Raw genomic sequence first — 16,883 nt, 5'->3', positions numbered from 1 at the left:
GAGAAACTGTTTGTGAAATATGTTTGTTTGTCAGTGGTTTGCTCAAAGGAACTTGAACCATCAGGTTAAAGTCTGGTTATACACTATATTTTATCACTGTGAACAAATCTCAAGAAAAAAGCAACAATTAACTCAACCTACTGACAAGTAGGGCTGCACCTAACGATCATTTTCATTGTTGAATAATCATTGTATTCTTGATTCAGGCAGATTGGTCATATCACTGCACTTGACGTTATGTTGCTCTCTCCGAGGATAACTTCAGACTGCCACCTGAGATGCACCTTGTTCCTTGATGAGATGTAAGTTTATGAAATACAAGGTAAATGCTGATTTAATAATGTCTGGCTTCACATGGACAAGTATATGGCATGGCCTGAGAAAGACCAGGACCAGGGGCGTGCAAAACGTGGACTGTGTAGTAAAACGTTGGACATTATTCAAAAACTGTATCTTTTTTTTTAACTGTGTCCACTCACTATGACGCAGATACATTTGGATGCCGATGATTGGTGCACATGTCACAGGCCAGGGGTCAGTGTATGATAAACACAATCACGCTCAATTGTGATGCTAGCGATATTGTGTTACTTATCTTGTGTGTTAGCAAGCAAAAGTAGTTAGAAATGAGCAAACGAAAAATATCTGAGCATTTTTCAGGCTTTTGAAATTAGAAAGCAAACAAGCCTCAGCAGCGAACAATATGAAGGGAGCAGCAGTACGATCACTGAGTCTGCTAGCATTACTGCTGCTAGCATTTACGTTACAACAACAGAGGCTAGCAGCGAGCTAGATGTCCAGGGTAAACCCGCTCTCCAAAGCGATGAGCCTTGGGATCATCATGATATTGGAATTGATGCAGCGGCCATTCTGCATGAGTTTGATGCAACAGGGAAACACAGAATGAACTTCAAATAGGTAGAAGTACTACTTCATTTTCTCATCTAGCCATTTTATTGTTCATTGTAACTGTTGATGTGATTTTGCTGCAAAATGAGGGAATCTGTTGTCTGCTAAATGCCTTTATGTTTCTCTGGGAATAAAATAAAATGATAATAAATAAAACAGTTATTTAGTGATCAAAATAGTTGCCAATTAATTTTCTGTTGGTCTACTTCGATTGACTTCTGTTCGTTTATTCGACTAACTATTGCAGCTCTACTAACAAGTATATCTGCCATGTCTAAAGCCCAATATTCAGTAGCTTATTCGTCTGTGCCACAGAGCTCCAGTGTTATTCAAAAAAGACACATCAGTGAGTCACACTGGTGCACTGGGTGACATGTTCCTTCATTACCATGAACACACACACTGTAGTTTATTTTGAGTTGATCCCACACACACCATCCTGCTGCTGTAAGAGCTTGAGCAGTACTTGAGTACATGAGCCACTTGAGACTGACTCCAAAATCCAGTCAATGCCCATGGACCCCCATGTTAAAATGTACATGTTTACAGCCTGATACAAAAGACGATTTTGGCCTCTTTAGCGGATTTTCCTGATTATGACAACTGTACAGGGGTGAATTTTTATATAACTTGCCTGTATACATCACATTAAGGTTATGCATAATTAAGGGCGGGCCGCTTTGAGTGACAGGCAGATTCACCCCTCGCTCCTCCACAGCACAAGCTTCTCTCCCAAATACGGTCACTTCTGGTTCCAAAAAAAAAAAAAATGGCGACAGCTGAAATGCCAAACTCGAGGCTTCAAAGCCAGTGGGTGACATCACAGTAGCTACATCCATAATTTTTACAGTCTATGGTAGGTACACATTAGAGCACCAAATGTGTATTATTCCACGGCTAAAAATAGTCCCCAACAAAGGCGCTACTTACTCCTGTTTGAGTAACATTAAGTACAAACAGTGTCCAGCTGTTTTGGGATATTATGTCATCTTAAACAACTAAATTAATAAAAAATGTTTGTGACTTTTTTTAAAGATGTATGTCTTCAGTAGTAATAAATGGACCCAAGTAGTAGTCACAAAACAAAAAGAGATGGACTGATGCATTTCTCGTTTTCAGTCTGTCCATTGGATTTGCTGACAATAAAATATATCGAAGATTACCAGCCCTATCTGTTAACTGATGGCACGATGTCACCATCACTGTGCTGCTCCTGTCACTGGTTTGTGTGTACTATCTTTGCTTACGTACATCTGGGCATCGTAGCAGCGGCTGGTCGTCGTCTCTGTGGTAGGCGGCAGCAGCGGGGGGCAGGGAGAGGGCGTGGCTTGTGTTGGGTGAGGTGATCTGGAAGGTGGGCACCTGGGGCGGCAACGGGGGGTAGTGGAACTCCACCGGGGACAGCCGTGCTGGCGTGGTCAGCGCCGACACGTACCTGGACAGGAAAGATGACAGCAGATTATTGGGATATCTCAATCCTACCTTACTGGGCAAGAGGAGGGATACACCCTGGACAGGTGGCCAGTCAATCACAGGGCTGACACACACACACAGACAAACAACAACGTTCACACCTGCAGGCAATTTAGTGTCTCCAGACCACCTGACCTGAAAGTCTTCGGACTGTGGGAGGAAATACACAAACTCCACACAGAGACACTGCGGCCAGCTGGCTCAGGCTCACAGGTCCTTCTCACCATACAACGACAGTGTTAACTGCTGTGCCACCTCGCTACCCACTCAGTCTGTCCCGAGAATATGGAAAACATGACTGAACAACTGCCTTTGGTGAGAGTGTATGACTGCTGCACCTCACTGAGTTTAGATGCTAATGCAGAGCAGAGATTCAAAATTCTGAAACACAGAGAAAATTCATCACCAAAATAATTTACGTTTATCATGAATTAGATTGTTATTGTACTAAAATCTATTGAAACTCTATTCATTTTGAAATTATAAACATACACTAGAAAGACACAAAACAGATCACCACAGGTTTATGTTGTACAAACAGCTAGAAAGGTTAGGAAGCTGCATTCCAGCTGCAAAACAGCTGCTGGAGATGATCGCAGCTATGGGGCGCCGTTTGTAAAGTGACTCACGCTGAAAAAAACATCAACATTTTGCCACATTTAGATTCAAACAATGTTTAAAAAAGTGTTGTGAATTTTTTTAACGCCACCTTTGACCACAGTTACAGCAATATTTGTTAACTTAGAAATATATTAAATAGTTAAATCTGAATATTAAATGTGGCACCTAAATGTTAAATCTAAATATTAAATCTAAATCTAAATCTAAATGTTAAATCTAAATGCTAAATCTAAATCTAAATCTAAATGCTAAATCTAAATATTAAATCTAAATCTAAATGTTAAATGTTAAATCTAAATTAAATGGTCCGTGAAAAATATTTTTTTCCAGCGGATGTCTTAGTTACAACATGATTGAGCTAACTGGAGTAGTTTCATGTCGTATCTGACAACGGGAGGCTTTTGATGACGTCCTGATGTTAGCTTTGCTGCTGCTGTTAGCTGAGCCTGTCAGCTGCGGCCACTGATGCTTTCTAGACATGGTGATTTCCCAAAACTGAATAAATACCACACATCGCAACACAAAACTGCTTTGCTAGCTCAATCATGTTGTAACTAAGACATCCGCTGGAAAAAAAAAAATTTTCACGGGCCATTTAGAGTTAATGAGTCATTACAGACACCGCTAACGGGGCTTACAGCTAACGGTTAGCCCACCTAATCTACGATAATTATTATTACAAAACGTGCACACAGAAATAGTAATGTTTGTTCAATCATTGTGTTTATAGACTTTACAAACATCAGATTAGTCTACACGGTGATCATGGGTGCAGATCTGATGACAAGTTTGGGGGGGGACACAATCAGTTGTGATTTGTTTTTAATTGCACGCGTGCAAATCATGTCCACAGAGCGCTTGAGATTGCCAGCATATTTCATGATTTCATAGAGGCTCATCACCATCACCAAGTCATTCAAAAAGCACTACAAAGAGAATCATATGCTTACCTTTACTGTTTATTTCTCTTAAACAGCCAGTAGTACATGGAACCAGCCATCACCTTCCTTTTCACTGCTTCGCTGTTAGTTAATGCTACTTCTAGTTTCAGGGTCTCAGGCATGTTATGTCCACTCACGTTCTCATCTCTCGCCTCTCACGGATTCCCATTTCTCCTCATCATCTTCCCTTTCTCCCAGTATATAGGACTACTGTATACATTTGTTCAATTTCAATCATTTAAGCTATTTAGAATTGGGGGGGACAATTTGTGTTTTTCAGAATTTGGGGGGGACATGTCCCCTCCATCCCCCCCAGGATCTGCACCCATGACGGTGATATAGTGATGTAAAAAAAGGTGAGATATTCATATATATGTAGTTAAACTGGTTTTCTACCCGGAAGTATTTGTTAACAACAAGGTGATTCCCTCCGAAGGGACACTAACAACTCAAAGTACACGTCAAATAAAATTTCTCCAAATATGTTTTTTGTTATTTTAGGTAGTTATTATCACGCTAATGTATGTTCAAGTGTTCATTTCCCCCGATAAGTTGGTTTTAATTTGTTATTTGATTCTATAAACACAGTCTGACCATCTCAAGCTTTTATTTTGGTACTTCTGGTGACCAGCAGTGTGAATTTGCATATTAGCTAAATATTTAGTTTCACCCAGAACATTTAGATTTAACATTTAACACTTAGATTTAGCATTTAGATTTAGATTTAATATTTAGATTTAGCATTTAGATTTAATATTTAGATTTAGATTTAGCATTTAGATTTAGATTTAGATTTAATATTTAGATTTAACATTTAACATTTAGGTGCCACATTTAATATTTAATTTTAACTATTTAATATATTTCTAAGTTAACAAATATTGCTGTAAATGTGGTAAAAGGTGACGTTAAAAAATTCACAACACTTTTTTAAACATTGTTTGAAGCTAAATGTGGCAAAATGTTGATGTTATTTTCAGCGTGAGCCACTTTACAAACGGCACCCCATACGTAGCCAGTCTAGACAAACAAGTGCCCCAGGAATGAGTCCTAAAACCTTGAAATAAGTTACCATTTTAGCCCCTCATGGTTCCCTCATCAGTGGGTTTTTAGCTTGATGCCTGAAATAAGGTCTGTAGTTAACACAAGCTGAAGAGACTTTCAGGTTTGTTCTACAACATGAAATACCTGAGTAAATAAAATACCTCACTTCGAAGCTTCTATGGGCGGCTGCTTACAAGTGGCTAAATGACACTACAGAACATCATCATACCGAGCCGTACCGAACACAGCTTTACCATATTGTTATGGAGGGGACGTGAGGTCATGTGATCGTGGTATAATTTGTTTAGAGCCTGACATTAGCTTTAAATCTCTGGTGATTGCATTTAGGCTTCAAAAATCATGAAAGTGTGTTTATATGTGAATGCAAGTGTAAGTATAATGAACATTTGTTTGCCACAGAGTTTATTTTTGGCAATAATCCAAACTCCAATGGAACCAATGAGATGCTAACTTCCGCGTCAGCCCACAGAAAAACTTCATCCCTGGGACACTATATGCACATGGCATAGCTGTGCCAGAACTGACCCTCCCAGCTTCCTTCACAGTCAAGATAGTGGTGAAGATGGCAAAAATATTTTGTTTGTTTTTTAGAATCGTATTGTGCCTAGTCTCGCTCACCAGACCTTTCTCAAGAAAAGAAAGGTCTGGCTGGGCAGACTCTCACTTTGAGATTGGAGGAAAAAACGCCCAATCACAATCGTTCTGGGCGGTGCAACAGCAACGGTGCGCTTACAAAAATATTGCCGGGGGGAAACAGGTTTTGGTGTAACACGCCCACAAAAATATCGCCTACAGGACGCAAACCATGGCAGAAAAATGGCTACATCCCCGCAAGATCAAACACCGCAAAAGTTAGTAAAGGACATTTTGAAAACGGTTGAAAACTGCTACACAACCGGAGGTGGTAGGATGGGACTTCAGCGGTTGGCTCGTTCCGCCCATTGAGAGGCTGATCTATGCAGCGAACTTCTGCCCACTCAGACTATATTGTGCCTAACTTTACTGGATCATAACATATTGGGTGTGGAATTAATTTGCAGATACTTCAGTTCAAATCAGGACCAAATTTTTCTATGAATGTCAATTTTTGAGAAACAACGAAGGCCAACATGTGGCCTGCAGCAGACAGTTATGCCTCTAATGCTTCTTGTTTTTAGCCAAAATGATTATAACTTATACCCTTTGCTCTACGCTTTTGCTGTGTGATTTTGTTGATCACTTGCGCCCCCTACCAGCCAGTTAAGAGGCGTGAGGAGTCAGCAGTTAATGACGATATAAAACAGTCAATAAAACAGTTTTTTTAACAAATGTGAATCACCGCAACCAAGAGAGAACTTTGAGCACACAGTCATACATATGCACACAAAATATTAGGCTGACTGGTCCAGTAGTATGTGAGATTACCTGCGAACAGACAGATACATGCACTCAAACACAAACAAAGACTTGTGCACGCACACATACAACTAAACAAATGATTCCCTTCGGTTTTACGTCTGGCAGAGATAATAAAATTGTTCCTCTTATATTAATATGTTTTATATTACATTCCTTACATATTTAATGTGAAAAAAGAAAGACAGAATATTCATGTTCAACATCAAGAAACTGCGCTATTGTATTGCACACAGTTAATACGAACAGCTGATTATAGTCATGTCAAGTCTGTTTATTAGTCAGAGGGCATTCTGGGACATGTAGGAAACCATTAACTAGTAAACTATGAAAACAGATCAAGTGTAGTCAAAGTAGTTGAATTATTTTCTTATCTTCACCTACACTTCAACACTGGTTTATAAAGTCAAGTTACAAGATGCAGTATCTGGGTGATGTAGTCCTTGACATTGAAACATTTATAACAACTAACTGCCACTTGGGGTCGCCAAAGAGTGAAGGTAAAAGTGTTGTAGAGTCATTACAGGCATAAACCCCACCACACACACACACACACACTTACACACACAAACCACCACTTTCCCTACCTGTCACTGTGAGGCGAGTCTCTTAGAGAGTCGTATGAATCCCCGTACTGCATTCCCGGTCCAGACATGTCCGCACAGCCCCAGTGGGCGGCCCTCCTCGCCATGCATGCCGGGCTGCTGCACTTACTGGTTCCTACAGAGCTGGACAGCCCACCTGACTGGCAGTCTGAGTTCATACTCTCTGTTCGCTCCATGCTCCACGTCTGCTCCTCGTGTCTGCAGGTGTGGGTGTCAGCAGAACAAGTTTAAAAGGTTACAACAGCACTGAGGAGGCAGGAGGATACAGAGGAGGAAGGAACGCTGGGTAAAGAGACTATACTGCTTAAATGTTCATATGCAATGTCTCTCAAAGCACTGTGAAGTGGAACAACACTGAATCACTGACTGAAACACTGACTCAACAGCCAACTGTGCAACTCTACACAGTGTCTGATTGTACACTACCTGTCCAGCACAAAGTAGAGACTAGACAAAATAAACAAGTGTCTGATGACGACAGTGCAGCATCAATAAGCCAAAGACAAACATTTTTCTCAAGAGCTGGAGCCTAACAAGAGACTCAGAATCAGTATTAGACCTACTCCATAAGAACACAGGGACTTTTCCTCCTCTATTCTCAAAAAAACCCAAAACTTTCCACACAAGCACCGTTTAAAATGACTGACCAAATGAAAACACACACAAAAACAATACATAAAAGCACTGTCGAGAACATGCCAAACCAACAGGTGGTGATATTAGCTTAAAGCCATGTTGGCTAATTAACCAAAGAAGATGACGATGTTGGCCAATCAGAGGCCTACAGAAAAGCTAATAGTGGAAAGCTAACATACACAAACGTCAATAGTGCACTCTGACGCCTCTGTTCCTCAATATAGTGGAAGGATAACTGTACATTTATGTGTTAACATAACATTAACATGCATAAAAATTGCATGGGCCTCATTGGTTACGCCTCCCACGGGAGATGACAGCACACTTTGAAGTCTCAAGCCGGACTCAGTTTTTTCTGTCAACATGTCAACACTGAAAAATAGAGTTTCTGAACATTTTCATTCTGACAGGAATTTTACAAAACGTCAATTTTTAGTGACCTAAAATGGCATTTTCAGACCAAAATGCATAGAAAAGCCTCCATTAAAAAAAAAATTCCTGTGTACGTGTGGACTAAGTCTTAGACTTATGTGAAGCTTATGTTGTTCTGTGTGCTGTATGTGTAAGTAAAATGTTTCTGCTAACATCTTAGCCATAAAAGCCTGTTGAGTTGTTGATACAGTATATCAAAGTTTGCTGCAATGAGTCTGTAGAATAATGACAAATCTGCCACTTGTGAGTTTCCAGTGCAAGTGAGTTTTTCTATTCTTGATTCAGTTGATACTGTAATGATTCTTGTGGAATGAACTGCCAAAGTTTTGTACAACAAGTTGAACTACACTGCCAACAAGCTGTTAAAGTTGTGAAAGGTTTGACTCATCCAAATTACATTTTCTTATTTAAAGGGACTCTTACCTTTCTTGCATTTCTCACAGAACTTAGAAAAAACTTGAACATCCACAACTCCACCTCCCTCCAAAGACCTATTCCCCCTCCTCCATTACGTCCTCATTACGTCTATGATAGACGTAGGCGTAGGCAAGGTAAGAGCAGGTGTATTGTTACAACCAAGACAGTCAAACGCAACCCTGGAGTTTTAAAACTCAACCGGAGTCAGTGATGACCGATGAGTTTTAGAATAAGGTTTCAGTGCTAATGTTAGATAGTAGCGTTAACGTTACTAGTAAGTGGAAACGCACAAGGAAGATAACGTTAATGTTTCAGAGGCTACGCTAGAGTAGGCTAACGTTAGCCATTAGCAACTGGATGCTGTGTTGTCGTATGTAACTTTATATGGTATATTAGAAGCAAACTAAACATAACGTTACCTGTCCTGCACAGTCAAACGCAGTCCCAGAGTTTTGAAACTTACGCAAGCCGTTACGTCAGTCAGAGGCCTCCACATGGGGAAGACAGACAGGACGCTTGGCCAATTAGTTAGAATTTTCTTAGAACCATATGCGAATGGTACAATTATGAGTTTTTATCTCTGGTGGAATTTACTTACATTTTAGTGAGCCATCAGCATTTTAACTTAAACAAAGAAAAGTGTAAAATTTCCAGAAGGGTTAGGGTTGCTTTAAGGCTGATTTATACTGTGTTGAATCCAGGGGTGGGTAGTAACGCGTTACAAGTAACGCATGTGAGTAAAAAAGTAGTTTTTTTGAGGAACGAGTACTTTTTAAGTTCCTTTTTTAAAACTGTACTTCTACTCTTACTCAAGTATATTTTTAAGCCAGTTATCTACTTTTTACTTCACTACATTTGCCATTTACCTTTGTTACAACTACCGTATATTTCCAAATAGCTGCCGGGGGTTTGACCCCATTTTGTGTATTAAACGCTGGTCTGATTAAACGCCAGGGCGATTATTTCCTCATTCATTGCCTCAAGGAGGGGTGTGCTTTTACGCACGGGTCGGTGGTGACGTGGCGCACATGACTCGTGCTACAGACTTACGGACGGACAGACAGACAGCCACGTATCTAAAACAGGTAATACATCTGGCTACATCTTTCCCACATCAAATATCCGTGATCGCCTTGACCCTCGTGCGTAAAAGCACACACAGTCCGTGTCCTCTCACCACGGATGCTGTGATTTGATGGCCCGGTACTCATTGTAGTCCACTCTTATAAGACCCAATAATAATAATAATAATAATAATAATAATAATAATAATAATAAGCTACTGTGGGACATCCCTTTTAATAAAATTACCAGAGGAGTTTGCTGAAAAACAGGTAAAGTCAGTCTGAATTACTCGTGAATGTCCCCGGTGAAAATCGCTGACATGCATGGGGAATACGGCTTCTACAGGCTCGCCATAGCTCACTGTCAGGACTCAGGGACCAGAATTCGGGATGGTGGACCGTCGGAATGGTGATATTTCAGTGTGGTGGCCTGTAACTGTTGGTTAAATGGCCAGTTCGGATAACTGGGGCTTTACTGGTATAATGCAATAGCACCACCCAGCGGTGAAACCCGTGTACACGAAAAAAATGACCGGAGCCAGGTCGAAATGAAGAGTTTCTTTTTGTTTGAAAAGAGCCAACTAATTTAGCATGTTAGAGATTTATGCACATATAATCCCAGTTTAGGACATATTTCTTACAAAACAATGGAGAGGTGGGATTTTCATTTTGTTACTGTTATGGTCATTTGTAAAATAGTTCACCTGACACCTGGTGATCTGGCAGGAAAGTCCTACAGGGACCTGTTATACCTTTACAAACACATTTGTGGATGGAACTTTGGAACATTATAGTGCTATTGTTTACCATATATTGAATGGTTTCTTATTTATTTTATTGGTTTTTATTTATTTTGTTAACAGCGAAAAAGACGTAGAAAAGACAAAGAAGTTGGGATGTCATTTCTGTTTTTAAAGCAAGGTCATCCACTCAAATTACAGATAGGGAAATGGAGAAAGAAGTGGTTAGGTGAGGAAAAGAGGGGTAGAGTGAAGAAGATGGAGAGTGGAAGATTGGTACCTGCTTCATTAAAAAAAAGTTTTATCAAGTGCTGTTTTTTTCATTATTTTGCACTGGTCCGCACACCCTAAAAAATATTCAAACGGAAAGTAACTTGTACTTGAGTAAATTATTAACCAGGTACTTTTTACTTTTACTGGAGTAGGTTTCTCAAATAGTAATTTTACTTCTACTTGAGTAATTTTTATGTCAGTAATTGTACTTTTACTTGAGTACAGATTTTCAGTACTCTACCCACCCCTGGTTGAATCTACATCATAGGCTGACCTACACCTCCCGAATAAGGTAACTACATGTTGCAGTGACGCAGACCTCCTGTTTATTTTTGTAAACTGAAAAACATTTCCTTCAGTGGAAGCAAAGCTTTAATTTTGTTTTTATTTCATAGATTTATAGATTTGTTTTACAATTAGATATGTCATAGGAAGGCAATAAAGGCCCCACAAAACAGCACTGAAGTCTTGTGTGTGATTTATTATATGTGTAGCTCTTTCAGGCACTGAAACTACTTCTATTGCATATTTTTTTTAATTTTATTTTCAATGTGCAAATTAATAAACCTGCACCTTGGCTAAGATACGCAATGTAAAATGTCATAGGCTCATGCTAATAACGTTAGCATGTTGTATTTGTGGGGAAAACATGTCTGGCTAAAGACAATTGTTTTGTCTGTAAACCTTGTGAGTTATAATGGGGCTGAATTTTGTACTTTTGTTAAATATTGTTGCTTTTAAGCCATGTTTTAGGTGTGTTGGTCGAATTGAATAAAACTTTCTGTACTTCACAGAGACACAATACAGTGGCTTACAAACCCCACCGCCAACTAGTGTTTTGGAGGCGTAATTGTAGAGCAACACAGACACGCCGCCACAATGGAGTAAATGCTCACAATGGTGTGGGGTACTTGCATAGGCTACAGCGTAGGCTTCGTGTAGAGACTACATACAGCTATAAATCAGCCTTTAGCTCTTATGGTTTCTACCCATGCAGACAGCATTGGTTTTAACTATCCAGGTTTTGTGAGAGCTGTCGCTGAGATTTCTGCTGCCAACTTATTACAATAGAAATAAATGGAATTACTATTATTATTGGCACTAAAACAAAACAAAATAAATAAAAAAAACAAAACAGAATGGTTCTTTCCAGAGACAATGTTCCTGTTCCTCTGGATAATCCACAGACCTCTCTGCCAGCAGTTCTCATTGGAGCTGCTTTCTACAAAAAAATAGTCCCAATAAAAACTGTTCATAACTGAAAATGTAAGACAAAAAACTTGGAATATAGGAATACAGGAACTAGGAATATCTGTGTATACATGCCCATGTGGATGTGCATGTGCGGCAGCAGGTCTACCTGGAAGCATGTGAGGCAGTGGTAGAGTGGTGGGAGCGGGTAGACATTCGGCTGCCTGCGTAGTTGCCTGCACCTTCAGCTCCGTGGCTGATCACACACTCTGTCGTTGGGACGCTTTTGGAGATGTACTGCAATGCACACATAAACACACACACACACACACACACACACACACACACACACAAACATATTTTAATACTTGTTACTTATGTTTATATTTTCCAAAACACATCATACAGTAAATTTAGATTAAGTATACGTGAATATAAAGTGATGTCTAATGACGAGAGATTTTCCTGCACAGATCTTTTGTTAACTCTCATCTCTTGTCTCTCCTCACTGTTTTCATTGCTGCTATTATGCTGACTCATGCACATTATGTCTCCAGGAGAATGGTAGGTGTTTCTGCCCTCTCTTTAACGTCTGTCAGCTCTGTGCCACCACATTTCCCTGTGTTGTCAGTGGATCAGAGTTTTATTTACACAAAGACTCTTTCGGAGGCAAAACTGCTCTGAAGGCTAAAAGGAGCTTCTTGGTAGAGTTAAATCTAAGTGCCGAAGCTAAACAAAGTGTACCGGTGACTCCACCTAAAGACACATGAACCGGCCAAGGCTCTGTGGACTTCCTGTGCCGTTTGCTCAGGTAAAGTTGAAGTCCAGTCTTCTCCAATCTTTTTCTGTTCCTAATTTAGCATCAATGAATATCTGAGGGTGTTCTGGAAATTTTGACACCAAAATCCTATTTATAGGACAGTGATATTTAATCAAAAGCAAGGGCATATCCAGCTTTATTTTAGCAGCACTTCGGTAATAAAGCAAAGTCAGCCTGGAGATTACAAAATGTGACTTGTATCCATTTTGATTGGCAGCTGATAGATAACTGCAAACTGTTTTTGTTGTGCTGTATTATTGTTATTGTTGGCTACCAGAAGCTAAAACAAAAAAAATCATGGATGCCAAAAATGTCTTTGGTACAGTTTGGCAACCACCACTTCTCTTGCACAATATAGCATCTCTAATAAAAGACATTAAAGCACGTAAACACGTTCTAGTAGAAACCCAAAATACAAGTATGAACTTGAAAATGAGTGGAGTAGGTCCCATTTTAAAGAAAAATCGTGGTTACTTATTTATTTCTGCCTTGCTAGCAGTTCTGCCTTTGCAAAACTCTTGACCCTGTCAGGAGCGACCGGTTGTGTGTGTCTTCTCAGCATGAAGTGCAGGGTCATCAGGAGGTGACGTTACTTTCAGCCTGTCAGTGAAACCTGACCTGAGCATCACCTGTACCTGCCTCTGCTGCGTGCTTCTAGTGTTTGGACTCACGTCAACCATGGGGATCTCCTCGGGACCGGGACCAGGGTGGTTGGGTCCATTGGCCAGCATGCGGTTGGGTTGCTCCACACACTGATTCTGGTTCTGGTGTAGGTGACTGTGCATCTTCTTCCTCTGCTTCCTGGAGGCACGGTGATGAGGGAAAAATAAGTGATCTGGCAAAAGTGACTGATATAATTTCGCTACTTGTTTTAATTGCTCTTTAAAAAACCCTTCAATCTCTCTCCATAGCTTTCATGACTTACCTCCACTCATCACATGACCATTTTATGGTTACAGTAATGTCATCAATGTACTTAAAAAATGTGAATTAAATTCAATAATTTAATACAAACTGTGAATATTGCATTTCCTCACTTGAAGAAAGAAAGTGGTCGTTCTGGTGTGCTCTGGCGTCACTACACCTCTGCACACTAGCCCTTAGATTTGTCTTGTGACAAGAGTTGGGTCGATGTCTGGATTTGTGGGTCCAGTTTGGTGGTCTAGCTTAAACCATAAATGCTGAACCAACATTTGTCATTATGAAACAATCTGGCAAATTAGAAAGTAGTCTATATCTGCAACCTTTGCTGACGGCGTCACGGTGATAAATGCAACATGTATTACATAAGTAATCAGCAATATAACAACGTGATGAACATAATATGTCTGTTTTTAAACGGACTAACAGAGACAACAGTTTGACTGGCCATGAGCTGAGCAGGGCAACATGAAGGAGGCAAAATTTCAGCAGAGGTGGGAGGGGCAGAGCTGTGCACCCAATATTTGTTTACTAGAAAGTTTGTGTTTTTTGGGCGGTGATACGAGGAAACACAGCAGAGTTAGTCTCTCTCAAAAAAAACCCACAACTGCACCAATATGGCAGCATTTTCGATTTGAACCTGACGGAAGAGGTCCCCTAACTGGCTGATGCTGTGCACCATTTGGAGCTGAAGTTTTGCTGGACGGCCTATTTCTATTAATAGGCCACATGTTGCATGCTTTGAAAGCACTGCTATGGAAAAGGAATGGCTGACACCTCTTTATTTCACAACAAAAACCAACATAGGTGTCAGCTGGCTCGAAGAAGATCTAAGGGAGCTGAAAGTTTCTGCTAATGTAAAGGACCAATGCTAATAACAAACTAGCTACTAGCTACTTGCTGTTGGCTAAATTATGTGTCATTTCCAGTAAATTTCACAATATAGAACATGTTTTCTGTTTTAAAAAGTAATGTTACAAGTGTAAGAAGACAGCAAGATGGCTATTCGCTCTTCTTTTAAGCGGTTACGTCTGATCTGCAGAGCACAGTTGATCAGTTGATAGCAATGTGGTTTGTTTACATGACGTGACAGAAGTGCACATTTAATGTATTCAGTGTGGACAAAGAGCTCCGTTGTTATGCGATGCAACATAATAGTCAGACGCTTGTTTGCTGTCAAGACAAAGTGTCATTATGTTCTAGTCCAGAGTGGCTGCTGAGTCAAGTGGGTAAAATTCGTTATACCAGTTTGGCTATTAATATCAAACCAGTTTGAAAAATTTCACACTGGCCCCCAACCCTACTTGTAAACCCTTTTGTAGGGGCCCCAACCCCTAGTTTGGGAACCATTAGACCTAACTACTTACTGTATGAGCTGGTCAAGCTTGACCTTGACCAGCTCATACAGTAAACTTCTATTTTTCAGTTTGTACTTTATTTAAGAAAAGGATCTAAATACTTCTTCCCCCACTGCTCTACAGCATGAAAAGAGGAAGCGCATTACAATGTTTTTTTGTTGTTGTTGTTGTTGTTGTTTTCAGTGGGTTAATTTAAAGGTTTTGAGCCTTTCATAAAAGACAGTCATGGTTCCTCCAGAGACACATACTTGGTTTTGCAGTAGGCCACCACACAAACGATGCCAACCACCAGCAGCGCCACACAGATGCCTGTGATCGTCAGCACCCGCCTCTGGTAGAGCTCCTCAGCCTCTGTGGATAGAAACACACACACATACAAACACACACATGTTCACATGCACACACACACCCATGCATTGGCAGACAGACAGTCACAGAACAGACAAGAATACGCGCGCACACACACAGACACACACACGAGCAGCATGAGCCTTACTCCATTGATGGTAACTACAGAAACAGTTTTTTTCTCACTATTATCTGCTGCCATCATATCCCCTGTGCTGTCTGTCTGTGAAACAACTCCTGCTCTATCATGTCACATGCCTCTCAGTTTTAACTGTACTACAGTCAAACAGTGCTACTACAACACAGGAGTAATTCTACAAGCTCAGAAATATTATGATGAAAAGCATCCTGACTGAGACTTCCTGCTGTCCCTACACACGTGTTTCTACAATGGCCATGGGGATGTAATGCTACAGATGGCACTGGAGGGGATCTGAATGCATGCCTGTATGAATGGAATAATTAAAAGACACGTCGTCACAATGAAAAAATTATAAAAGCATTTTTTGTTCAAGGTGTTGACACCACAGTGGCCTGAGAGGATAAAAGTTTGGTATTCACAGAGCTCACCATAACTGTAACTAGAGCTGGGCGATACGGAGAAAAATAAACATCACTATATTTTTTTAATCGAACATCTCGATATCGATATTGAATTTGCATTTTAGGGTTGACTTGTGAATCTCTCACTAATAATCATCAGTAATGTGGATATAATGACTAAGTGGGTAAATACAAATAGTCCAACAGCTAGAACAGTCTGGTAAATATCGAAAATTACATCACCTTACTGTAATTTAGCCTTTAAAACCAGGAAAAGACAACACTTAATATTTGGATATCCAAAAATCTAGCATGATATCTAGTTTAATATTACTATATCTATATAATATCAATGTGGTGCCAACCCTAACTGTGACTGTCTTGGACAATAATTTATGTTATTAATTACAGGAATATACTGTATATGGGCTTTAATTATCTGTCGCTATTTTACCTTTTATTTCCTGTGCTTGTGTGACCAGATAATGTTTTTGTATGCTTTCATGATAAAAGAACGTATTCATTTGACATGTTTTTAGTGAATGGTGAACTGAACATATTCGTTTGCAATGAATTAACGTGAACGTGAGCATGTACAATGTGTGCACCAGAAGATTTACAACAGCTGCGCGCATGGCTAACATTAGTGCAACTCGCATTTCAGACAGCGCAGCTACTAGTACTGCTGAATCCAGTTCTAGAATGTTTGAAGGAGCTTCATGAGTAAATCAGTGCAGATTGCAATGGAAAAAATCTCACATTTTTATGCAAATAATGCCTGTCAGGTTTTTAAAAAATGTCCAATTGTCGGCCACATTGGCAACAAATTTGAGACGTCACATCAAATAAAAATAAAAAGGAAGACTTACATTTCTGGAACTGTAAACTTTGAATGTGAACTAATTTTTATTTGTGTAAAGTAAACTTTGAGCAAGCTCTTGTAAAGCGTGAACTTGTACGACACTAAGTTTGAAGTTTTTTAGGTGACACTGTGGTGGTCATACTGGAGATTATTTTGGTAACAAAGACTACAGCATAAACAGTGACATTTCAAAAGGTGGAAAGAGAAATTAAACCTGTTGACTCCCACTAAGAGTGAGGTTTCAATTTTTTTGTTAAGGCAAACATCTT

General features: G+C 39.9%; 1 protein-coding gene across 6 annotated transcripts in view; it reads right to left on the bottom strand.

Moving 5' to 3' along the window:
* Positions 1-16,883, bottom strand: part of nrg2b (neuregulin 2b) — a 90,123-nt gene that overhangs the window by 3,738 nt on the left and 69,502 nt on the right. For all 6 annotated transcript variants that reach the window (XM_049585562.1, XM_049585563.1, XM_049585565.1 and 3 more), the window contains 5 exons: positions 15,110-15,212; positions 13,254-13,383; positions 11,932-12,059; positions 6,992-7,207; positions 2,161-2,344 (listed from right to left, as the gene is read on the bottom strand). In XM_049585562.1, the coding sequence (XP_049441519.1) occupies positions 2,161-2,344; positions 6,992-7,207; positions 11,932-12,059; positions 13,254-13,383; positions 15,110-15,212 (761 nt within the window). The remainder of the gene's footprint in view (positions 1-2,160; positions 2,345-6,991; positions 7,208-11,931; positions 12,060-13,253; positions 13,384-15,109; positions 15,213-16,883) is intronic.

The sequence above is a fragment of the Epinephelus fuscoguttatus genome, linkage group LG9, assembly GCF_011397635.1.
Source record: "Epinephelus fuscoguttatus linkage group LG9, E.fuscoguttatus.final_Chr_v1".
Classification (NCBI taxonomy): Eukaryota; Metazoa; Chordata; class Actinopteri; order Perciformes; family Serranidae; genus Epinephelus; species Epinephelus fuscoguttatus.
The sequence above is the reverse complement of the archived record's forward strand: the minus strand, read 5'-3'. Positions and strand labels throughout refer to the sequence as shown.